Source organism: Megalops cyprinoides, chromosome 20 (genome assembly GCF_013368585.1).
Source record: "Megalops cyprinoides isolate fMegCyp1 chromosome 20, fMegCyp1.pri, whole genome shotgun sequence".
In the NCBI taxonomy this organism is placed as follows: Eukaryota; Metazoa; Chordata; class Actinopteri; order Elopiformes; family Megalopidae; genus Megalops; species Megalops cyprinoides.
The window spans coordinates 22,687,099-22,713,615 of NC_050602.1; the positions used below are offsets into that span (position 1 = coordinate 22,687,099).

At 41.6% G+C, this 26,517-nt stretch overlaps 1 protein-coding gene across 1 annotated transcript in view; it reads left to right on the top strand.

The window, feature by feature from the left end:
• ak5 (adenylate kinase 5) overlaps positions 1 to 26,517 on the top strand; it is a 68,247-nt gene that overhangs the window by 8,931 nt on the left and 32,799 nt on the right. Inside the window, exon 6 of the mRNA XM_036554663.1 lies at positions 5,764 to 5,955. Within this exon, the coding sequence (XP_036410556.1) occupies positions 5,764 to 5,955 (192 nt within the window). The remainder of the gene's footprint in view (positions 1 to 5,763; positions 5,956 to 26,517) is intronic.

Sequence of the window (26,517 nt, forward strand, 5' to 3'; positions counted from 1 at the left end):
AGTGTGACTCCACACACATCTCAGAGGCAAACAGAATGGGTTTTGCAAGGCCAAACCCCTCCTGATCCCCCAAACAGATTGAAATCAAATCTCCAAATGCGAAAGCTCGGTGTTGTGCCATATTTTGCCCGCCAATATAACATTCTAATAACATTTTCTAGTGTGATGAGACCCTGTCCTGTGTGTTGACTGGGAAATAGGCAGAAAAGCTGCATTTGTGATGATAAATCTCATTTGGTCACTTTGTGGAATGAATGCAGCTCCTAATTTAGGTTGAGCTCCTTCAGGGTTAATTTGCTTAGAAGCCTTTGTCAACACTAGGGGAAGTATGGTCGAATCAACAAAAAAACCTGTTTGAAAATCAGTTTGCCTAACTGTAAAAAAAAGTATGACTGTTCAATCTGCAATGTGGTCAGTACCGAGCACTGACAGGTATTCATTTAGGAAAATGCTATGTTCTTTTGTTTCTATTCTTTTGAAATACAACTGTTCACATTCATTTCAGCATCTGCCAAAACCTGGTTGGATGAAAGATTTTAAAAAGTAGCACATGTTGAAATGTGTTACTCGAATATAGCTCTCTGTTGGTTTTTTTATGTGAAAACCTAAGAGATTTAATACATGAATCAGTTACCTCTTAATTGTAATGACACTAATTTTTCACTCGAGCTCAAGTGTGATTCTCAATCTGATTAAAGCAATTACGATGACCTATGCTTGGTGGTGTGATACTGCTGTGTCTGGCCATTTATATGTAATTTACTGTAGACTGTCGGCTGTCTAATGCTTTCATTTGTAATTGTCAGGTGGATAAATGAAATGGCATGCTGCTGTCGAATGACTGAATGCAGTTTTATTGCCTGTGAAGAGAATGCATGCATGATGTGTGGCGCAAGTCAGGCTGTACAACGTTAATCAAATATTGTTCTGACGTACTCTCGTCAGCGGCACTCTATGCACTTCAAGTACCTTGGGGATTAGCTGTTTACGAAGATTTGCCTCTTTTAGTTCGACCTGTTTGATTTGCGTGAGGAATTATTAGTAGTGACAGTTATCCAAACCACCCATCCATCCGGCCATCTCATCCAACACCAGATAAAACACCTCTGAAATGTAGCTGTCTACCAGCTAAATGGTCATTCATCACAAAACTCAGAAGTCTCGAGAAGTTTTTTTTTTCCTGTGTATGTGAAACAGCAGACTGGAGTGAGGATTCCTTTGAATTTCATGAGTTTGGATTCGTGAAGTTGTTCTTCGCCCTAGATCTTGCTGGAAATAAAAACAAGCCAAGTCACACATCATAATGGAATCTTTTTACCAGCATGAATGCATCTGCCAGTGGACTTGTTTGCCGTTCTGTTCTGACATTTGGAGTCTTAGAATGCTCAGAAATGGTTGTGGTATTGTTGGCAGTGTGTTTCTGTCCAGGCCTGCTTGCGACGTAAATGATTTTGTCAAGTTGTCTATCATAGTGGCATAGTGAAGTAAAATAATGAAAGACCTTAACACTAGTTCCAAACAGTGCGTGGAATCTTCAGCAAACCAAGCAGGCGATATGTTAACACAGGGAACGAGATGTACAACGCCAGTAAATGATCTTGTTTTCTGTCCCCTTCAAAGTTCAGGTTTTCGGGGACGAAAAGAACAGTTGGAATGCAGTCCTTTAAAATGGACGAAAACAAGGAGAGAAATCGGCCCTTGGGGATATATAAATGACACCGCAGCCAGGGGAGGACTGAAATTTCGATTGCGTGATTGCCTTAAATGGGTGGATTCAATTCACTGTCTGTTTGTTCGTCACGGCAACCAGACAGCCAATTACGGTGATGTTTTATATTGGGTAGGCTCAAACCCTCTAAAAATAGTAGCAGCTAAAGCTAAGGGACCCACGGCCAAATTATGGTCAGTGCGTAGTCCAGCAGTTAGAGCACTGGAACTGGGACCAGTGGAGAGGCACGGGGGTTGGTCACAGCTGGATCACTAGGTGCTTTGATTGCTTTAGTAGAAAAAAAAAAGCCTCATCATAACGAGGGTCCTAAATGTGTAGGAGATAATATTGCAATTATTATTGTGCAGACCCGCTGGATTAGGCTGTTTGCAAAGGAAGCAGATGACATGATGCAGCTTAATCACTGATGAGCTGGTATCGCCGGAGGGACCGGTCCTAGCAGCGTGCGGGCTGATGAAACGAGAGCGAAATAAACAAACCAACAGAGGTGACGGGGCTCAGGAGATCACCACTGTTCTCTGTTTATAATAATGAAAGTCATTGTTTCCTGTCTCTCTCTGATTGGTCAGCTGTTTATATGTTTGCCCAATAGATTCCCGTATATAAGGAAGGTATGATTACACCGAAGATATGATTAGAACAGGTCCGTCTCAATCTGGGGGTGGGGTTGATTGGCGGGGAGGGGGGACGACATGTGGAGCACATGCACATGTGGAGACAGACATGAAAAATGGCATAGGCGTGTTCCTGTGGGTGAGACACAGCTGCATACCTGCACTGCTTTCCAATTCATAAGATGACCCTGGCAGCAGCATCCTCTGGCGGGTCTCGCTGTGCAGAACACCACCATGTGGCTTCAAGTGCTGATTCCAAATCGCATCTTTGCACTTACTCGAATTTCAGTGCCCCTCTGATAGCTCTATACATATATATATATATATATATATATATACACACAGTCAAATGTTTGGACACAGCTTTAATTCTTTATTTTCACTATTTTTCACATTTTAGAATAATAGCAAAGACATTAAAACTATGAAACACAAATGGTGTTATAATCAGGTGTGTCCAAACTTTTGACTAGTATTGTACATAGTGGAACACACATCTGTTCTGTCTTCTCCACATAAACAGTGGGCCTTTATCTTTATGCTGGCTCCATCACCATGGGAAAGATTGTTTCTGCTGACAGTTGTTTAGGGGTATGGCTGCTTAAGTGCAAGTTCCTGAAGGCAAATTTCATGGGTCCACTGTTTTTACTGATGCCCCATTTCACAATTCTTTTTTTTTTACCCTTGTCCCATCTTGAAATGTTCTCTAAAATAAAACATTGGATAAGTGCAATCTGTTGTTTGAGGGAAAGGAATGTTAAGTGGGTCTAGTACTCAGTAAGAAACATTCTTGTTTAATGAATTTGTAAAATGAGGAGCATGGCTTTCTTTTAAAGGTGCTCGGGTGGTTTTATGAGAAAATCAAACCCCAGGGAAAGTTGCGCATATGAAGAGTAGCAAAGCTCACTGGATACATGGGTCTGCTGTGGATGGTAATGAGTCAAGACAAGAGCTCAGTGATTGCAGTGTGAGAGAAACAGGTCTTTAATGCAGAGCAGTGTCTGTGGTTCCTGTAGTTGTAAAGTTCTTAGGTTTGATCTATGATAATAATAATAATGGATTACATTTATATGTTACCTTTCAGCATTCTCAAAGCACTGGACAGTGAAGCGGGGAGGGGGGCTCACCTCAAACACCAGCTGATTTTTAGCATCCACCACGGTAATACACGGCGGCCATTTTGTGCCAGAATACTCACCACACATCAGCTGAGGTGGAGAAGGGGGGAATTCAGATCTCTGATTGAAAGAGCCAGACTGAAAGAGCTTGATTGGGGATTCAGCTAAAACACCAGGGAACCTCCTGCTTTATGTGAACTACCGTGGAATCTTTAATGACCACAGAGAGTCAGGGCCTCAGCTTCATGGCTCATCCGGAAGTCGGCACCTCCTATGGGACAGTGTTCCCGTCACTGCGATGGGGTTTTGGTCTCCTGTTAGGTCAAGGGAAGACTGCCCCCTACTGGTCTACCCACACCACTTCAAGCGGCAACCTCCTTTTTTTCCAAGTCTTTGATTTTTCTTAACCAGCTTCAGCCATCCAGCAGGAGGGTGGCTGGGTGATATGGCTGTTGCTCAAGCCACAGTAGTTACACAAGCAAGTGTAAATCAGTTTTGCCAGAGCCACTGTATGTGGGTGGTACAGCTAAGCACTGTTACTGGCATTAATTTTTGATCAAATATACTGTATGTAATGGCCAAAGATCATTTGACAAACTGATAATGATTGGGAAAAAAGCCTTAGTTACCCTTTAATACTGTAGTATTTGTAATGTGAGTATGAGGCAATGTAAGTTACAAAAGGCCAGGGGATCGAATTTAAAATTCCCATGTTTTCAATAAAGTAGTACGAGTAAGAAGTGATCTTTGAAGTACGCATCAGATGCACCGTTTGTAGTGTATGACATGGTTTTCCCTAAAAGGTACACATATTCTGAGTCACAACACGGTTCCGGTACACAGACCGGCGTGTGACAAGAGCGAAATCCATCAGACAGTTTCAGGGATGCTGGTGGGTGGTCTTCAAGTGCCGGCGTGACAGTTCCAGGCTACGATGCAAAATCAGAAATAAGATGAAAGCCCTTTTGTGGAATTACACGCTACAGCTGTCCTCGGCAAGGCCACAAGACAGTCATCAAAGAGGACGAGAGCAGCGCAAGGTAGAGTGGACGGATGCGCAGAAGCAAAGGAGAGGCTGACTGCTCTGTACGTGCGCGGGGGTCGCGGGGTTAACACGAACAGGAAGCCGTCAAAACACAGACTCAAGGTGATTTTCATTGCCGCTGATCAGCTGAAGCTGAGTGCTGAGTCTTGGCAGGAATCAGAGAGGACCTTCAGTGGCACTGAAGGTTGCTCTCTGAAGAAATTAAACCCTTGGATAGTGTTTGGTTGGCTGTGCCAAGTTTTCCGCAGTCATTCATAATTGCTTCGCACATCCAATCCAGCGCTTCTACTTCCAAAAATAATATATACAGATACATATATATACAGACATTATGATATGTGATATTAGTACTTACAGAAACAGTAAGAGTAATGTTTGAAGTATTCATATTTTGTAGTAACAACCCCAGGGAAGAGCTTTAATGTGTAGTAAAATACAAGTACACGTATTTCTCAGGTAGATATGATACATGTAGTTCATAGCCACTAAAACTCATGGCTGATATTAATACCTAAGAAGAAACATTGGCAAAAATGAAGGCAGACATTTGGTAACTATGGCAACACGGACTTTTGTGATACGCAGGTGGCTCCATAGCATTTGTCTTGATGTTTCTCTTGATTGTTTTAAATGTAAATTCCCTGTCACTTAGCTCGTTGTACTTCTCCAGTCAGAATAGATTTTTGAACTCTTGGATGAAAAACAAAACGAAAAGGGGAAAATTTCCATAACCATTTTTATGCCTTTTGTGTCATGCAGGGAAAAGAGACAAAAGGCGGAATAAGTCAAGATGTTTCCATGATATTTACGTCACAACCAAATGCGAATCTTAACGAAAGTGGTGTTATTTGTACCGCGCATAGCATGTCGATCATAATGTACTAAAACAGCCCTGTACATTGTTTTTTGCAATTCTCTCAAGATCGGAGACTGAGGCTGGCGATAAACCGATGACCTACTTCCAGTGTGTTGAAACATCTCCAGCTCTGTGGAACAATGCTGTGTTTGCATTTGCTCATTTTTAAATTTTTCTCCCCAACATGATAAATGATTTGATTATGCAGTGCACCCCAGTGGAGTCAGATCCTCTTGAAAGTATCGTATTCTCAAAATCCAAAGGTATGGACCCTGGATGAGGCTGGTGTTGCTCGTATGAGTGATGACTCACGCTTCTAACCGCCATAGGGGTAGGCTGTACTAACCCCCCCTCCCCCCATGTATCTCCCCTCCCCCTTCTCCCCCCACCCCTCCGAGCAGATTTGCACCCCTGACCTGGTGGTGTTCTTGGCCTGCACCAACCACCGCCTGAAGGAGAGGCTGGAGAAACGGGCGGAGCAGCAGGGCCGACCCGACGACAACCCCAAAGCCACTGAGCGGCGCCTGGCCAACTTCAAACAGAACGCCATCCCTCTGGTCAAGTACTTCCAGGAGAAGGGCCTCATCGTCACGGTAAGGCCCCCTGTTGGGGGGGAGAATGTGGGCCAACGAGGTCAGCTCTGACCGAAAGGGAGAAAAGAGAGGGGGAGAGCAGCTCTCCTGTGGTCCTAATGTACCATGTGGCGTTGTTTGTCTTTAGCTGAGCTCTGACTGCTTGGTCAGAGCAGTGCACTCCTTTCGCAAACTAGGTTGAAGGGTCTCTACAAAGCTGGATTTAAAGTAAAAGGCAATTAAACAGGCAAGAACGCCTAGTACAATTTGTGGAAATGCAAGGCAAGGAGAACTGGCAGAGAAACCCGGTCCTCCATCTCTCTCGCTCTCAAGGGCGATTCTGTTCTTAACTCCTGACCTCCATTATCTGTGTACGTGAACCTCTGCGTCGACCTGCATCACTCTCACACCTGGCGGAGGTCGTGTGGGCGCTGTGTCATCAGCCAGCTCTCATCGAGCTAAAGAGCAGCGGTGCAATCTGCCACTGAAAATCCAGCAAAAGGTGCGATGACGCGAAAAAGCTTAGAGGCAATGGTGTGAGGTGCTCTCACTGGGGAGAGGATGAGGCTTTGTCTTTGAAGGGCAGCGGTATGGCATAACTGTAAGGAGCAGGAGCTCATAACCGAAAGGCTGCTGGTTTGATTCCCCTCTGGGGTACTGCTGTTGTACCCTTGGGTAAGGTACTTACCCGTAAGTGCCTCAGCTGTATACATGGATGACATTTAAAACTGTGACCTATGTAACTTTCTCTGGATAAGAGTGGGTGTGGGGGTGGGGATGGATCTGTTTTGTGTAGTTTGTGGGAGGAACACTCATTCGCCTTCGCATTATCCTTGTCTCTCTTGTCGTGTCATTGTCTCTCTGTCTCTAGTGGGATGTGTTCCCACAGATGGAATTGCGAGGGTGGGAGAAGCTGTTTCGATTGTCTTCACGTAGATCGATATGACCGGTCGAGGCGTTGTTGTTGATTGGAATGTAGATGATGCCGTTAATTGCACTGCAGGGTCTCTCATTATTTCGTCTTTGTGGTTGGCGAGACAGATGTCTTTGCTGTGAAATGTGACCAGTAAACTGATGTTCTCCCTTCCTTGGGCTGCAAAATGTTCGGCAAATCCTTACCAGTTCTTCAGCCCCATCGTTTTGATTCCATCCAGGTTGTAGTGGATTATCACAGGATTTTCTGAAAACAGCATTTTACATTTAACTTTTTTTTTTTTTTACCCGTCTCTAGAATGAAAAGTTTTTTCTCAACATAAATTAGACTTATGAATAATAAGTGTCCTGCATATTCTGGCTCAGGAATTCTTATTGACAAATGTCCAGTCTTTGGTCCTACTTCCTTCAGAGGGTCTTCCGTTTACGTAGAGACTGTGCATGTGCATTTAATTGCATTCAGATGCTCTTATTTATGAGATATTGGATACGTAATTAAAAGATCTGGGAACTCCCTTCTTGGGGGGAAGGCAGCGTTGCAAGTGTGACAGGGTGTAAATGTTAGGAGGAGTGATTACGCTCCATGGCTTGTTACCACGCCTAATTGTGAAAAAAATCAACCTGGTTAGTTCAACAGCCAAGTAAGTTAGGAATTTGACAAAAATAGAAATGCTTGATGATGAACACTGAAAATATTTTCTGGCTGTAAGAACAGAAAAATGACCTGAGACGATGGCAAGGATCCAGAAATATATATAAATAAGAATGATAATAAATATATATAAATAAGTTGTCATGGATGATTAATTTTCTCTCTTTACATAGCTACATAATGATTAAGCTGTTTTATGTGGACAAAATCTCTGTAGATTGTGCTGAAACCTCATTTGACATTGACAGTCATCTTTTTGTATTGTTATAATCTTTAGACTTCAGGGATCTGCCAATAAAAGTTGCAGTTCTTTGTTCTTTCCAAAAATGTCACAGGTCATAGAAAATTGAGGAAGTTAAATGTTAGGTGATTTTTAAGGTTGAAGGTAACTTCTAACTTCTGTTCGTACTCAACCTTTCAACCCAGATAGTGATTCAGTTTGTAATTGTTTTCAAAAAAATAGCTTGGATCTCAAGGTGGCCTTCTTGATCTAGAACGGGCTCTGATAATGCTGAAAATAGGGAGATTGACGTCACTACCTCCCACAACAGGCCTGTTTTTCCTGCAAAGTAAAAGAAGTGGTGTCCGCCATGTCTTCAGTTGACCTCTTTGCCCGTTGTCCCCGGCGTATGCTTACATTCCACCATAAAACCATGAGAACCACGAGAAAACAGTATGACGCAGACATGGCACCCAGCCTGTTTTAGCTCACAATTTACCTGTAATCAAGAGTGAATCACCCAGCATAATTTGATCTTGAAGCATCACAGACTCTCTACAAACTCAACTACAAATCCTAGCAAGATATTTTCATGAATTCACATCATGCATTGCAGTCTCTTTCATGGTAATCTTAGGAGATAAAGTGAGGTCCCAGTACAACACTATTGACATTCTGCTGAGGGGTTTTTTTCCCAGTCCTGTAGGTGCATTAGTGGACTTTCCATGCGTTTTTCCAATGAGAATGGAAACACTGGTCAACTGAGCGGAAATGACCAGAAATTACCCTCAGCACTGAAAATGTAAGGCTGCCGCTTGTGCAAAAAATGACTGTGATTTGCTCGCATAAATGGTACATACAAACGTCACCATCATTCATGCTTTGACTCAAATGCCACAAAGTGCCTCGCGTGACATCAATTTATATGATAATCACTTTCAAGAAATGAAAACTCGAGGGCTAGATTCATAATCAGATGATAGATTTATCGTGAGATAAATGAGCTGGAATCTCTTTGACTTGTGGTGACTTACTGAAGTATTGTCCCCAGGTCTAACCTAATTCTATCTTACTTATACTTTAATAGATTCATCATCCCTTTTTTGAATCTACCCCCTAAGTGTGAACTGGCCCCCGCCCATAGTGATTTGTAAGCATTCTGTTGATGTGGTTTCTTCCAGAGGTAACCCTGGGTGCCGTGACCCAAGGTCTGAGGAATCAAATTGCCTGTAATGAATGACTGTGATAGGGGATAAAATATCGGCTAAACAGACAGGGTTGGTATCGGTCATGTTCCTGTCACATACTGACAGGACATTGTCAGTGTTAATCATAAATACTCGAGCAGTACAGCCTATCTCGGTAATGAATGTGGGAGGCCTTCCAGGGAAGCTGCCAGAAGCTGCCGGAAGGGGGAAAAGCCAAGGGGTCCTCTAGAATGAAACAAATTCATCAAAACGAGTGAGCCAATCAAATTTCATTTGGTTTAGCATCCCTCGTGGTGAATGCGTAGGGGCACACAGGTTAGTGATGCTGAAACTGTATGAAGAATTGGAGAAAAAAAAAACAATGGAAAAAAATTGTATGTGTTTGGGGAGGGGGTCAGGGGGGTTCCAAAAAAAGAGATGAATTGAGCAGGGGTAGATTGTGGTAAATATAGCTGGGGAATATACAGCTGTTTCGCACTGAAATACAGTAGAAACAAATGAGTCTATTTTCCCCCCACATTTCTGTCCCAGCATGTATTAGAGGCACACAATACAGCGAGTTATGACGTTCATTTGCCTTCACTTCATAAACGGGGGCCAGATATGAAGGTGCCAGCGGAGGGTATTTCTGAGCTTACGCCGGGCATGGCGGTTTCTGATTGCAGAGCAATTGCAGCTAATATATGGTATATTGTTTCACATCAGCACACTAGTCATTACTGAATTTCAGCCCATACACGCCGGAGGTGAAGAAAGTGCAGATTGAGTAGAGCACTAGAATGCCAAAAAAGCAATAGGCAGCTGTTTTGAGTGCTTGATGTTCCCTTTCAACTGGTTGTACCAATTGAGGGTGTGTTGGGGAGTGGATGGGGGCGGTGGGGTGGGGGGGGGGGGGGGGTGCACTGTTTTTTATAGCCTGCATTTCTGTAGCGATTAGATGAAATTGTTGTTTTCGAAAGGTACCAGTATAAGCAGTCTGTGAACAATTTCGGGGATTGCGTGCTAGAGATACCCCTTGGTTGCTGATGGACTCTATCCTGATATTTTTACAGGGTGATAACCCATTGAGCGGGTAGGGAAAAAACAGTAAAACTGAGATTAGTCCATCTGTCCCAGTTCTCTCTCTTTCTTCCTCTTCCTCCCTCCCTACCTTAGAAAACTGTCTCCACACATGACTACACAATTTTTTCTGTTTATTTTTTTTTTCTTTTCTTCAGAATTCTAAGAAAGCAGGGTCTTATTTGTTGACAGAGTAATCTGGTTTATCAAATCTGTTAAATGACAACCTTAAGGTCACTGCAAAATCTCATCTCTCAAGCATGCGTTCCCTGTTCATTCCAGACATGAGATTATGTAGCACAGAGAAAATACTGTTTAGGAAAATATCATCTAATTTATATTTTGGTCTGCATTACAGTTTATTCATGTTCCTGTTCAGGACTGAAACTTAAAATATGTCTACCACCCGTGAATGCTAAAAATGCTAATCACTTATTGGCTGTACTACGGTCTTTCTCATGCAAATTCAGAGATTCAGATTGAATAACTGATTTGTCTCCAATAACCTTTTTTGTTTTACTGTATAGGAAGTGAAGAGCTCTCCAATTTACTAGCTTTGAAAATGAACCCAACACATTTAAACGTGTTGAGTGTGTTGTGAAATATTCCACTTGCACCTGTTCTTCTGTTGCTGTTAAATTCTGATTGGAGTCTTGGATTCAGGCTCTGCTGCTACATGGTCCATGTACAGTAGCTTCTGTTTCTCAGCTTTGTTCTGGCCAATTGTGATATGGAGGGATTTGTAAATATAGTTTGTTTTTCAGCTGCAGAGGCTTGGTTTGAATGAGGTGGAAAAAATAGCAGCTCATTATCTCTATGGTTTAGTCATAAGAAGACTTTCAAAAACAGTAACCTTCGTGCTCTCTACTTTGGTTTTTATCAAGTGTAGGCTGAAGAATGAAAAAGTTCGATTCCACACAAGAGTGTCAAATTGAGTACAGAGAACAAAAACCATACAGAGACCATTTTCACAGGACGGCATTTGACTTCTATCAAATTAGTGCCGGTGCTGAAAACCACCTGTTTTCTTCAAACGCCAAAGGAAAAGTATTGAATTCAGCAGCCAAATCATTTTTCATATTCTGTGCAATGCCACGGTTATCCCGGTCGCTCAGCCTCACCCAAAGGTTTTGCCGGGGTGTTTTATCACAGTACATTCTTCAAATACCATTACCAAAGGCTTGGTGTATTACAAAGGTGCTGGTAGCAAGTTCCTCTAGCAGCAATTTGAAGGTATGTTAGAAGAACCAGTCTACTGATCTCTTATATTGCTGGCCCTGGGACAATCTTTCTTTCTCTTCCTTTCTGTTATTCCACCCCTCTGTCACATCCCAAGAGTTGTGAAAAACAAAATTCTGATTGATGTTTCTTTTCAAAAAAATCTCACCCTCAGTTTTAAGACCGCAGAAAATGAGGTCCTTCGTACACCAAACGAAAGCCGTCAACAGCTCACAGCGCATGCAGTACGCCCACTCATATGACTTAATGGAGGCTTGTGCATTTCAAATTTACTTCCAGCTTGTAAAGGCAGTTATTATTTCTGTTTGTTTGTGTTGCTGGTACCCGTGTCTGGGGTAATTTACATACATCTGCACGTTATCAAAAAGGTAGACATTTTACTGAAGCAGGTTAGGTGTGTTGCCCAACTGTGTGACATTCTTATAGCATTCTGGGGACCAGCCTTCTTCATACAGTACCAGTCAAAGGTTTGGACACACCTGATTCATACAGTTGGGAAACATGGATTCAAAGAAATTTTCATCCAAAGACTTATGCTTAAATGCTTGAAACGTGTTTATTAGACAAATATAGTTGATGTATGAATTTCTTTCCATTTACATTTCTTTCCAATTAATTTTTTAAAAAATGTTTGCCTACTTTGAAGAATCTAAAGTATAAGTTTTGATTTGTTTGACTCTTAATTTGTTTAAAACATAATTGCTTTGTGTTATTTCATAGTTTTGATGTCTTTATTATTATTCTAAAATGTGGGTAAACAGTAAAAATAAACCCTTCTATGAGGAGGTGTGTCCAAGCTTTTCACTGGTGCTGTATATCCCAATCTGCTACATTTGCATAGAACAGTCTGAAGGTGGCCTTGATAACAATGAGCCAGCCAGACTCTTTTCCTCTGTTATGACACATCTGGTGACTCAGTCAAACACATCTTAAATGGCAATCAGCAACAACTGCAATGACTTTCTCTTTTAGAACCGTCACTTGTGTCATTCAGAGCTGTCATCTACTTGGTCTTGGTTGTGAAACGTGAACAAATTAGTTCCCTTTTAGGTGAACACAACACTATGAGCAATATTTTTGAGGACGATAACACTTCTAGAACAATGTAAGTGTGTGGTGACGAAGCTCTCGGTCGACGGAATCTATAAATATGGAGCGTGGTGTGAATGCATGACATTCAGCATGCAAATGGACTTGGATCTTCCTCTGAAAAATAACAGAGATTGATTATCCTTTATTGGTCAGATTATCAGGATTCATATAAACTGGAAAATCCAATTAATTTGATTCTGTCAGGACAGCAGTGCCTCATCAGCATTGGTATCCATATATTTTTACAGATTACTGCAGATTTTATCATATAAAATAAATGTGTTCGGTTTGTGATAAAGTTATGATAATTGGAAGGTGCACGAATCTGTTAGCTGGGCATTGGAGTTAGCCCAATAAAGAGTTAGCATGCACGGCTGGTTAACAGCTAGTAGCATCCCTTCTTCCTACGTTACAGAGTGAACTTTTTTCAAAGTGACATAAAGCACCAACCAAGCTACAGGCTGCAGCACTGCCAAATTCCCGTGTGGAGGAAAGAGGTCAAGGAAATTTAACGCGACACATCTGAATTACCATCTGATACTGCACTTCTTAAAAAAACGACTGAAGAATAAAGCTCGGTTACCTACATGCGGCAAAAAACCACCCACAATGCAACTGTCAACACAGCAGTCACCGCAGTGTTCTCACAAACAAGATCGTGACAATCCGGGATGTAGATGATTCCGGATTCTGACACGGCATCGCCTACGCCGGGCCCTCTTGTGCACCGCCAGGTAGGTGGCTTCCCTCAGAATAAGCTTCCTTTTTGTACAACGCTGCGCATCCGCTCTCTCAGGCTTGTGGGTAACATTTCCATGGCGAGCTTTGCAAACAACGTTTGGAGCTCAGACGCTTTTCCTGTGTTCGCATTAAGCGTAACCACACAGTGGATTGACACGGATTTCAGATGGCAAAAGGCACTTCTGCATGCAGCTCTCAGAGAGCCAAGACCATTTCATCTACATTTCACAACATCTTTTGGAACACTGCAAAATTCAAGTGTTGGAATCAGCTTAGCACATAAAAGCCTGTTTTCCGTTAAATGCATTAAAATTCTACGCGGCTAGGAGGATGCCACAAAATGAAATTTAATCCTTATAATATGGATCTTTTAAGTACAGTGTGCTCATTTATCCACCATTATTCTTGTTATAGAAGTATTTTAGTTCAGTTGCAATATTCCTTATGTGCACTCATGTGTCTGCTTGTTTGTACTGTGTGAGTGAATCCACTTCTGTAAACTGGTTATGAAATAACTGGTGAGTTGAAAAACTAGATTTTAGAAACGGTTTCATTTGAGGTTTAATTTTCATAAGAGGTGGATGACACGCAACAGCTTAGAGAAGGGGTGATGGTATGAGGGGCTTGTCTGTAAGGGGCAGCAGGGTGGCAACCAAAAGCTTGCTGGTTTGATTCCCTGCTGGAACACTGCTTTTGAATGCTTGGGAAAGATAGTTAACCTAGAATCGCCTCAGCTGTATAAATGGATAAAAATGTAAGTCACTCTGGATAAGAGCATCTGCTAAATGACAGTAATGTAATGTTTCACACCACATGTCTTTCTTGCATTGATTTTGTAGACCACTGTCAGAGGTGTAATTGTCTCACAGCTTTCAATGGCTTAAGATTTTGCCCATGCTTACATAAGAAACACACTCAGTGAAGCATTATATTGGCAGATACAAATGGCCGAACATCCAAAGTAACCGGCAGCCTGGAAGGCCTTGTATAAGAATGTCTGTGACGCCCTAATGATAATTAACAAGTGGAATAACATATGTATTTAGACAATATCTAGTGCAAAATTGCAAATGTAAAATAAAGAATTAGACGTTCTCTTGCATGTTTAGAAATTGCGATATTTGGAATGCTACTTCATTTTGCTCACAATACATGATGGCCTCCAATTGACATGCTCCATATTACAATTCAGGGCCAATGAGGGGCGAGTTTGACAGTTTTTTACAAAAGAAAAGGGTGTTACCCAAAGAGGTTATTAACTTTCGTTACATCCTCACATTCATGTCCATTATATTACAATAACGACAGTTTATAACAAATTAAAATGTGATCGCAACTGGATTTTTATCTGTAATTGCCTTTCTCATTTAATTGCAGGCATTTACTGAGGTGTAGATATGGTGGTGCCCATACACAACTGAAATGTCAGTGGGAGCGGGTTCCGACTCTACCACTAATTCAGCACGGTAGAAGGCCTTTACAACCTAGGGACATCCAGCTGAACACTTCCCCTGTGTCTGTGTTCTTGCTGAAGAACATCCTCTGAGCTCAGGGCGGGCAGTGCATCGGCCCATTTAAGGAACAACTGCAGGCTGTCTTTGCTAAGTAGAGCACTGAAAAAGGGAAATTAGATCAGCTGTCATGCAGCTCTGTTACCATACATTGTAGCACGCCACTCATGGACTCTCAGCAATACCCACCAATCCAACCTCTCGAAAACACTCTGTAATACACAGCGAAAAAATAAAATCCAATTACAAACTGTACGGTGTATAGCATATTCTTAAATAAATCTGTCAAACCACAGACTGTTTGTGTGGCTACTATATATATCCTCTTAGATCGGATTCAATCTAATCATGCTGTGCATTGTCCTTATCATTTGACAAACGCATCTAAGCGCAGTGCTGTCTGATTTGTTTCTTATGCAATATGCTGAATACAGCACACTCTTGCACGAAAAAAATGAAAGTTTATGATGTTTACTTGGATGTTTAGCCTATGGACAGCAGGGCAGCATACCCACTGAGTGTCCTGATCTTTTACGCACAGACGAGAGATGTGAGTTTGATATCGTGTCTGTAATGTTACATAATGGCCAGCATTCTATTCTGTCCGCCAGTCGAGTATGTCACCACCAAGGAGGCACTGTTTCAGAAATGAGATTCATTTCATTATTGTTTTTGCTCTAGGCATTCTATTGCTTTTTTAAAAAACTAACTGGAAAAACTAAAAAAGGGAGACACATAAATAATTGAAAGACTGAACATATGGCAGATAGCAGTGAGGTCCTCTGGTGTACCAGTAGTTTTTGTTTTGTTTTGTTTTGTCTTGATTTGTTGTGTTGCTTTGCTGAGAGCATCTGGCTCCATGGTGATTCATTTTCAAATTCTGAATATTATCTTTCGGTGACGTCATGACCAATGTTGTCCTTAAAAGCCCTGAAGTATTAGGGCCATTAAAATGCAACTAGAACCAGGATTCAATGTAATCACATTATCTATAGCCCTTAACATATGTTAGTTTATGGAAATTCAGCCCTTGTCATTTCTACTACATCATTATGAGCTCAGGGGTTGTTAAAAATAACAAAAGAAAAAAAATCCTTTATTTATATTCTTAGGTCAGAGGGCAAAGCATCATTCAGTTGGGATTGCACATTGAATATAGCCCTTGGCTGTATCCTCCATCGTCCTCCACCATGCATCCAAACAGAGCTTCCTGTTTGCATCCACAGAATCTCCATTAACAGGGAACTCAATTCACAGGAAGCTCCCAGTGATAGAGGTAACTGGACCATTTGTATTCCAGGCGGGGGTCTCACTGCAAAGGAAACAACAATATGCAAATCGAGGGCCAATCGTGATTGTTTTGCTTGACCGAGGGACTGTCTAGTCTCAGACCCAAACCACGTAATGTGTTTATGCATTAATTCAGTTTGACTTTACTGCAGAACCTACCTGTGTGTGTGTGTGTGCGTGTGTGTGTGTGGTTACATGTGTGGATGCATGCATGGGTACATGGGTAGGTGGTGTGCATGTCTATATATGATATCCATAATATGTATATGGTACATATAATCAATCTGTGTGCCATATTGGCGTCTCGACCACAAAAGCCACAGAGCCAACTGAATTCTGTTGCTGCAGCACCATCCAGAATCAAACCCAGTGATGTGATTTATGCTTGGTAAACACTTCCTGCGCTGGAAATTTGACCACTGATGAATTATATAAAATGAACCACAGAATTGCTTGAGCGAAAAAAAAACCTCACTCAAGAAACTGAGCTATTTCAGTACTTTGTGTTGACTAGCCAACTGCACTGTGGTACTGGAAGGAGTCGGGCACTGCCCTGGTTTAGCGATGCCACTGTGCCGCTGAGAGGGAGATGGGTATGCCTGCACGCATGATTGGATGTGCAGTCGCTGATCCCGTTGCCTGCGTTTCATTATGAATCAGTCGCTCAGTGCACGTTTCCTGTGCATATCCATTGCATGTCAGTGTGGTTCCCCATGTTTTCTCACCTTGGCGTTCGTTATTAAGTGCTAATGTAGAGCATTCTTTACAGCGTATTGTTTTATTCAACGACTGTTGAAAAGTATTGCAAACCTGGGGGTTCCAGTGTTCTTGGAAGCACCATATAACCTACTAATTCCATTAAAATTCCTGTGGCATCTCTCCCATTTTATTGTGGCCTCATTTGGGAAATACAAAAAAAAAAAAAAAACACGAAAACACTTACTGAAAAACAGAAAATGAGAGCAACATGTTAAACAGGAATATTAGCTCCCCACAGTGCGAGACACTGTACTACGAATGTTTAAAAGTGGTTCAGTGACTCATAAGATCAGACCACTGAACAGGTTCTTATATTGGACAGGAAAAGGACAAAAAAATAACCAAAACACTTTCACAAACTTGGGAATATCTGCTAACCCAGTCGCAGTTTGAATTTTTTTTTAATTTATTACAGTGTTGTGTTGGCGTGAAAGACATTAAAACAACAGCACAGTAGGCCAGCTAACATGTGCTCTGTAAATGACACTGCCTGCTGCATGGGTACAAATGTCGCGATGTTACCAGGCGCCTAAATAACATCATAATGAATTTGGCTCCTAAATAATATTATAATGAGTCTGTTGCTTTGTATGTTTGCTGGGTTGTTACATTTTATGCAGATGAATGCATTAGCATTTGTTGCTAATCTCCTCTAGCATCTTGTTTGTGTTCTCGTCAAAAGTATCATCTGAGATACTGTAGGTAATACGGCAATAAGATAATGTCTTTGCAATGATGTGAAATTACTTTTGAGAAAATTTGTACCGTGTGGCCATATATGCACCGTTCCCAAACTTGTTTACTTAAAGAGAGCATTATTATTCTGGGACCAAACCCATACTTTAATGCTACTCCTAAGCGAATTCCCATATCTGCATTAATAAGAATTATTGGAAAGACAGCTTACCTCAGAGTGACCTTCCCTCATGCCATTTTTAATCTAATTAGTTCTCCTAGTGACAGGTGTAGTGAGTTACTTACCATTCAGACTGTATGTCTAACTGTAATAACCTTTAAGTGCTGGGATTAGAAAGGTTAGAGATCTCGCAGACGATCAACCAGCATAAACCGCTGTGACACCAAAGGTCATGGGGAGAGAGTTCCACCAGCTCTGAAACCTCTGCCTATGAACAGTGCCTATGAACCTCTGTGTGTTTATTGTAGACAGTTATTTTAAATCCCATGTACAATTTAATTTATTTTTTTTATTATTCAGTAATTCCAGCTTCACAGTTTTCTCCAAAAAGGTTCTGTAAATTCAGGTGACCGAACATTCAGTGAACAGTGCATTGGCGTGATCGTTACGTGTAGATGACTCAGAATATCTTGACATCAGAGCAGTTTTGGGTCATCATGGGTGTCAAATATATGTATATATTACTGGAGAGCCATTCAACATTGAGAGAACCACATTACTGCACCCATTGCAACCCCTTTTTAGATCCCTTAACTCACCTGGTGCCTCTTGAAGCGGAATTAAGCATCACATTTGTGCGTGGATTATGTGCCGGTCCCATTCTGTGCAGGGAAGAGGATGTACCTGAGTCGAATCATCCAATCAGCTCCTTGCCTTGTGTGAATGTGTGTCGCCAAAGATGTCACGATAGTGCACAAGCTATGCAGTTGCCAAGCAGAGCGGAGACGCGTTAGTGGCCCTTCCCGGCTGTGACAGGGGGATCTGTTGCAAAAGCTCAATTAGTGACAGCACTGCTGGCCTAATTAACGGGGAATGAGGACAGAATAGGATGCGTGGTGAGGGCAGCATCGTCCTGCTTAATTACCACAGGGGCCGTGTCTCAGTCAGGGAGATACCCCTTATTAGCCATATTACCTTAAGGAACAGCCTCTCCCTGGAATGTGATTCAGTTCATTTGCGCCGTTGTTTAAAGATTGATTTTAAAGTGCTCTTGTCTGGACAGTTGTTGCTGCGGGCCCCACATTAATTGCGTGGGATCTCCTCTGGCCCTGAATCTGAATCTGTAATCGGGGCAGCCAAAACAGGGGCGTTCAGATGTTCTGATTTGTTTTTAGAAGTCACAGAGAACCCAGTGGACATGTGCTGTAGGAGCTTGAAAAGTCTTGTGTGGTTTAATTTATGGCTTTCTAATTCACATCAATAGCATTATCAGAAAACAAAGCATTCATTTGGTTTCTGAAATTGGCATAGAGGACCACTGTATAATATGAAATAATATGGAGACATTTATGGTACAAAATAGCAGCGTCTAAAGTGGTATGACTTCCTGTGTTGTATGAAAACTATAGTACATACATGTTTGCACTTATGTCTTAACTGCTCAATATGTGTACTTCTAATGCAAGCCAATTTTGTGGTTGAAATTGCCTGGGTATGGAAGGTCGCCCATTGCCACTGCTACTGAAGTGCTGAGCCTGGAAGCTCAATTCCAGAACATTCTGCCTTGGCTTCAGACTGAGTACCATCTCACTGACTAGGGAGCTCAAAGACAGTTCAAAGCATGGTTTGGATTATTCAAAGACAGTTTGCAAGAAAATGTCCATGGGTTTGAGGCACAGGTAAAGTAGATAAAGTACTTTTGAACATATTTGATTAATGTTTGGATTCAACTGTTTTTGCTGAGATCATCACCTTTATTTTGAGTACAGTAACTAAGCTGAGAGAATATTGAGGAGAAAAATTATTATAGCAACACTGACATTTCTATATTTTCCCAGCTATATCCTCTGATATCCACTTCAGAGTGCCCTCTACCCGTCCTTCTTCTAGCCGTAAGACCAGACCTCTTACAATCTGAAGCGATGACACTCAAACCCAACCATCAACCCACAAGTCATATCCTGGGTTCTATGACAATACCATATGCAATATCATAGCAAGGACAGGTAAGACCGAATGAATCATTGCCTTTACAGATGTAGCTACAGGGTTAAATATTGCTCAAAAACAAGCATTTCCTTTTGTTAGCACGCATCTGTTCGCTGTAGCCGAGTTATTTAAGTTGAGGCTATGTATCATGCAATCACATTATTCTTAGGGGTGAATACATACATACATAGCCTCCACTCTTGACTGTATTAATGTGCAAGCCAGGAACCCAATCTCCTGTGACTCGTTTTCACTGCAGCTACAGTATATTCATCTGAAGAATGAGGGTGTTAACCACGCATGGTGTCGCAGCTGATTATGAGCACACCGAGCGTGCAGCAGGGGAGGTTAATGTTTATTTATTTTCTGGCGTGAAGTATTGATGAGATGTGAGCCCCATGCTACCCAGCTAGGAGTAAAGTGTTGTTAAAGGAACACACACTAATCTGAGATGAACGTGTACCCTTGCCTATAGCAGTCTCTGGGATTGGACTCGTGGACTGTTTTTTCTGATCGTTGGTGGACTCACTCATCTCACGTACACACTCGTCTACACACTACTGTGCGCTTCATTAAATTATAAAATCTACCAGATTGTGCAGTCAACTCCACTTTGTAGACTCAAGTCTTTCGCCTTCTTGTAGTTGCTTTTCAGTTTTTTTTTTTTTATTTCTCGTAACCACATCTGATGGACTCACCAGATGGTCCGATATCTTGGCATGAATCCTCCAATTACAGAGTTCTCTGCAAAGTTATCATGATCTGACCACTCAGCACAAGTATTAAGAAGAACCATTACCTCATACTGCTCCCAAATAATTACAATTTTGCTTGCCGGGTTGAAGTAGGTAATTCAATGTACATAAACAAACTCCTTATGGCATCAACACTAATGAAATAAGCTGTGGTTTGAGCCCTGACAGGTGGATGACATATAAAATTATAGGACAAACAAATTCATTTGTCTTGCCTGGAGATCAGGCTAACAGACATGTCAGATGGGGTTTGCTGTGCTGTTACCGCTTGCCTCAGGTATGGCTGACTTACAGTGAAGGTAGGTCAGTGGAAACGTGCCTTTGCACACACACACACTCAATGCGCTAATTTCCTGAAAAGTGCATTACGGGCAATCAATCTCCCCGGTCAATACTGCACACCACTTAGATGTTATTTATCTGGGTTCCGTTCAAGTTAATTTGGTAGTGTTCCACTTGATTAAAACGAAAAAAAAAAAAACACATTCATCCGGCTGACTGCAATGTGCAATGTGAATTGCCATTCATCTAGAAACTTCCAGCCTTTAAAACGGTTCCCTTTTACCTTCAGGAGGTACCCGTGCATGCAAAGAACATGTCAAACACTTCACTGCCACCAGGCCAGCAGGCACCATTGATGCTGGCGCTGTGACAGGTAACGCATAGACTTTAAAAGAGGTGGGCAGGCGACGGAAGAAACGAAACGGGAGGAAGCCGACTGTGTCTGACACAATGCATCCGCTGTAACAAGCGCACAGCCCGTTCCGCCGACGGGAACAGGGGGGAAGGCCTTTGAGGCGCCATGGAAACTGATGTTTCTGCATGGGATGGCACATGAAAAAACAAAAAAAAAAACAGAGGAAGTTACATCACTACAGTTGCAGTGCAGTCACTTATGCCCTGCGTGTCCTCTCAGATTGTGTGCGGTGGTGTTCACCACGCATTTGTAACAAACTGATGCCACCGTTTTAATGCATAGCATGCAGGATGTTATTGGGGGGTCACAACACAACATCCATGGAGAACTAGAAGGGGAATCCATGTAACCCCAACCTGCTCAGCTGCGTGCAGAGGGAGATGCTCCACCGGCTCATGTTCTGTTATTGGCACAAACCATGAAAGGGTTATGGAACACTTTAATTTTTCCTTCCAAGAAAGGGCAAAAAAAAAAAAAATAGTCTGACGTCTGATCAGTGCTGCTCTGGTGGATCCTGTCTGCTTTGCACAAAACGGAAAGTCTAGTTAGTTAATTAAATGTCACTCTTTCTGCGTTTTCACTAACGTGAAAGCCGGCAGAATAGATTATCACGCCGTTCTTTATCAGCAAATGGCATGTTGAAATAACAGTAGTGGACAATCGTGTAGCCGTAGCCCATTAAACGAGACTATGAACCTCTGAGTTACAGTGGGTCTTTTTTTTCCTCATACTCGTTTATTTCTGTGTGCTGTTCTTTGTTTTTGTAAGCAATCGTAGTTTTTTGTTTGAGGAGATAGAGCTAGGTTTCAGTACCTGTTGGTCACGTCTTGTCTGCGCTAATCATGATTGCGTTTCTTTGGTCTGAAATAGGAGATCAGCTTTATCAACGAGGTCTGCAGATCAGGTTAACATATCACTCTTTCAGTTATGGTATTGTACTGTATGTCATTTGTATTGCTTGATAGTCTCCATCCCCTACCGTCTGCTGAGATAAAGTAACGTTCCATAGGCTGTCCGTGTTTGTGCCAGTGCAGAAATCCATGGTTAAAGTTCTGGGACTGGATGCTCTGTTGAAATCCTTGAGAGAGATCAAGGTTCCAGCAACATCCCTCACCCAATTTGAAGAAACACCTGTTGCTGAACACCTGGCTAAATAGGAAGAGCAGACATACAGAAAAACCACTTACCCAAAATGCCTGATGATACAAACTGGTCATTCTGACAGATTTGTGAGCTCCAAGGTGTCCACTTTCAGGCACAATGTAAGATGGGCAGCAAAATCAATAACATTCAGTTATTGATTAACATTCAGTTATTTCAATTTAGCTATTTTCAAGGACACAAAATCTGTTGAGTTTTGTGTAAAACTCGTCTGGTTTATTTCATTAAGTATGTGTTAGAACCTTATAAATGTCAGCTAGTGTTAAGACACTGGCCAGTGAGTTTTAAACAAAAACAAGGGGAAAAAATCAAGGCTAGACTTAACCACAATAAATGGTCACTGATGTATCAAAGTGAAGTACTAGCCTATAAGATCCTAATTACACAGAGTTTGATTTTTTTTTAACTTTCTACAATCTAGGAACAGCAGCATGCTGCTATGCTTTGTGGAAGGTGGTCATATTTTTACTATTTGAACATTACAACCTTAACATCATTACAAACAATGTTCTGGATATGTCTTATTCTTGCAAGGGCCTTTGGTGCTGGGTTTTTGGTTACTCTCAGCTTCTGTTTGAATTTTTCATTTTGTTTAATGTCCCTATGATTGCAATGAATAAGATGTCTAATAGCCAAGATTTTGTGGGGGGGGGGCCTACTCCAGTCACCCAACCCCAAACCAAGTAATCTCTCACTGCATCTTTGTTTTAAATAAAGTCATCTCTGCCAATGAATCCCAATGAAAGATCCACAAACTGCAGTGTTATGTACGGTAGCATAAAGTAGGCCATAACATTAAATAATTTCAATACTATTCAGTAGGGATGTATTTCATATTTATTCACTTTTGGGTTTTGGTGGTTGCTTCAAATGAAACCATCATGTTCTAAAAGTCAGCAAAATAAATTTTCTCCTGTGAAGTTTTTTTTTACCCTTCTGCAAACTAAATAGAGCTTTCAACTTCTTAACTGATGCTCCTGTCTAAATGAAATCCCTGCACATGAGGTGACCCTTGTGGTCCCTCAAAGCTTCCTTTAATTTGTTTTTAATCCATCTTAATCTCTCATAAAGTATCGAAATACACTTTAATTGTTATTTTCGTTGCAGGGACTGAAGCTGTGTCATTTGGTGATCTGGCAGACAGAGAGATTGTGCAGGGACACACAGTTTATAAAACTACCAGGGTTTGTATGGAAAAATACTCCCATGGTGCATTCTGCAGTTTCTGCAGGAGCTGTGCAGCAGTTTCTTATTGGAATCCAGGTTTCCATCTTCAGTGGTAACAGATGTGATCATCAATCCAAAGCTAATGAGAACCGATTTATCATTCTTATGCAAACCCCTTGAGCATGTCATTACCTTTATGGTAAGTCACTGGGTTTTCTTGACAGGAATAATTAATGAATACAAAGTTGTTCAACTGAAACCACATGTTGCAGACATTAGGGATTGATGTAAAAAAAAAGGAAAGAAAAGAAACAGGGAGTGTTTCTGATGTACTCCTCCAACTCATCTGCATCTGGAATAGTTTTGCAAGAGGCAAATTAATTGGTTTTATCATTTCAGACCTTTGTTTTCTCAAACCCACTGATTGGATTACATTCAGAAAGTTCAGTACAGATTTCAGGTTGGCTGTCCTGAAAGCATTTCAAGGACAAGAGTTTCTTCTGACAAAAACCTCTGCATTCATTTAATAGACAAAGGCCTACTTTACACACAGTCATGAATAGTAACGTTGAACATATCAAAGTCATGAGATATAGCGTGTTGTAGATTATTAACAAAATGGACACCATCTGTGTATCTCGTCCACCTGCTAGTCTCCTGCAGCACAAACAGGTGGGACAAGGCTGATATGGACACAGCAGGACACAGTTTCTACCTAAAGCCCTCAGACATTATTACATTACTGTCACTTATTTTAGCAGATGTTCTTATCCAGAGCAACTTTCATTGTTACAGCTTTTACATGTTATCCATTTATATCTATGGAGTCAATTTTGGGTTAAGTATCTTGCCCAAGGGCACAGCAGCAGTGCCCCAGCAGGGACTAAAACCAGCAACCTTTTGTTTATAAGCCCTGCTCCCTACCGCTATGCCACACTACTGACCAGACAGGGACACTGAAGGACAATAACTTGCATGCAATTTCAAACTGCACAGGAGAAGACTAACTCTGGCTGTCGGCGCCACCTTTAAACAAGCTGATGCACTGCGCGGGTTCCAAAAATTACCTTACAACTTTAATTCTGAAGTGCTGTCACTCAGGGGGAATGGCTCTGCGGGAAGATGAACCAAGAGGATCAAAAATATGTATCAGCCAGCCCAGATTTCAGTCTCAGGTGTGAATGGGCATGTGGGACTTGGGAGTGCAGCGGCAACTGGCAGTGTTGCAAAGAAGAATTCTTCCCGGCAGAACACTTCCCAGCTTGCTTCACAGTAGGGGAAGGCCCGTTCATTTTAAGGGGGTGAAATGCATTGTGTTTAAAGGTTTTATCATAGTGTAAAAAAAAGCCTTGGAAATAAAAAAGATTAAGCTCCTCTCTGAAGTAATCATATATTAAAGAAAGATTTTCATCCTTGATTTTCACCGTTAATTTTTTTTTTAACAAAATAGTAGAGACCATTAGCTTAATTCCCTCTTCTATGGAAAATTCTTTAATGACAGGAGTTATTCTTAGTAGTAATTATACTGCAGTACTGAATTGTAGCCTGAGTAGAGGAATATGTCTGTGAAGCTCAGGCAGCAGAAACCACTAAGGAGCGTGATACTATTGAGCAATTCAATACAGATGCAATGCCCGTTTGAATTATGGCGAAACATCATCAAGTTAAACTTGTTTCTGATGAGAGTAGATTACATTTTAATAATACAGTACCTATGGATACGACAACCTTTTAAAAGTGGGATTACTGTCTGAGCATTTTTAGCACTTTATTTACAAAATCCTTAATATTCTTTTCAGATTCCCCCCCCCCCCCCCCCCCCCGAATTGTAGATGATTTGCTTGAGAAATGCTTATTATTGTACGACAAAGCTGGGCAGTTGATCAGCTGCTGCTGCAGCAGAAGTGATTGGGCTCTGGCATGATTAATAGAATAAACAGAGTCATTCTCCTATTTACATTTGTTCTGTGTCTAACCTGGAGTGAGTGTGGCCCATTCATTTTTAGGTTGCCAGTCAGCACAGTAGAGCCCACCACCTTAAGTACAATCACCACGTCTCCAAATTGTGATTTATCCATGCATTCAATTAGGCTTTATGCATTGCAGACTCCAGCCAGCAAGGCGTATTCTGGGCCGCAGGAGCAGCGATCATTATTCAGAGCCAGTGATCCACTATATTCATTTCTCTGTAATAAGATATGCTGGGTCTACCATAGTGTCCATTCAGAGATTAGTCTTCTATTCTTAGTGGACCTTTCTGAGGAATACCACTTCAGCGCAGTAGCTCATTAGGTATGCTACCTAAAGCCTCTGTTGTAAATACACTATAGCACAGGCATACTGACTCGAATGGGTAATGACCATGAGTAATGGTAGATGGTCTAGCCTGATTTAACCCTGTGTTGCTACACGTTTGTCCACTATCTGTTTGCATATTACTTACAGTGCTATTTGCTGGAGGAATATTAAGCTTTGTTTGTAATATGTAAAAACATTAGTTTTGTCTCCTGTTGCAACCATTGTTATTATAATGATTTTTTTTCCACTATGTGTTCAACTTCAATCCATGAGGAAAACAGTATTTTTCAGGTAATAAACACATGCTTGTGAGGTAGTAATCACCACGTCATGTGGGCCATAGGTTTGAAGCCGAAACATACTGAGACATTTCGAATGCCGGCATATCACTTTGCTGACTGCATGTTTTCATAGCTCTTGGTGCAGCACATTCGGTTCTCCCAGCATGCATTTAGGTGTGGTAATTTCCCCTTTTGTCATGCTCACATGTCTGCATTTCCTGCACAGTACACGGCTCTCTGCCGTTTATTCAACTGGTCTCTGGTAATCAGAGTTTTTGCTTGATGGGTTAATCCTTATCAGCAGCAGGTGGTTTTGAATTATCCTGCTTAGTGGAGCATGAATGCATCATCCGTATCCTGAGTGAAATAGGTGTGTATGTAAGGGTAGCACGCTGGTGTGGGGAGATTGCGTTGCATTATCACTCTCCCACTTTCAAAGGTGGGTGCCTTTGATATCTTTCTGCTGGTTCTTGTCTTTTTTTTTAGTGTAAACTGACACACAATCGACTGTTGAGGACCGAAACACTTAGAAATAACTGCAGATCTGAGGCAGAGTATCGCTGCAATTCTCTGAACAAATGAAAACGGCACATAAGGGGCTCCTGAGTGGCTCAACTGCCGCAAACTTCTGCTGTCACACGCACAAGGTTGAGCACTACAGCCCAGGTTCAATCC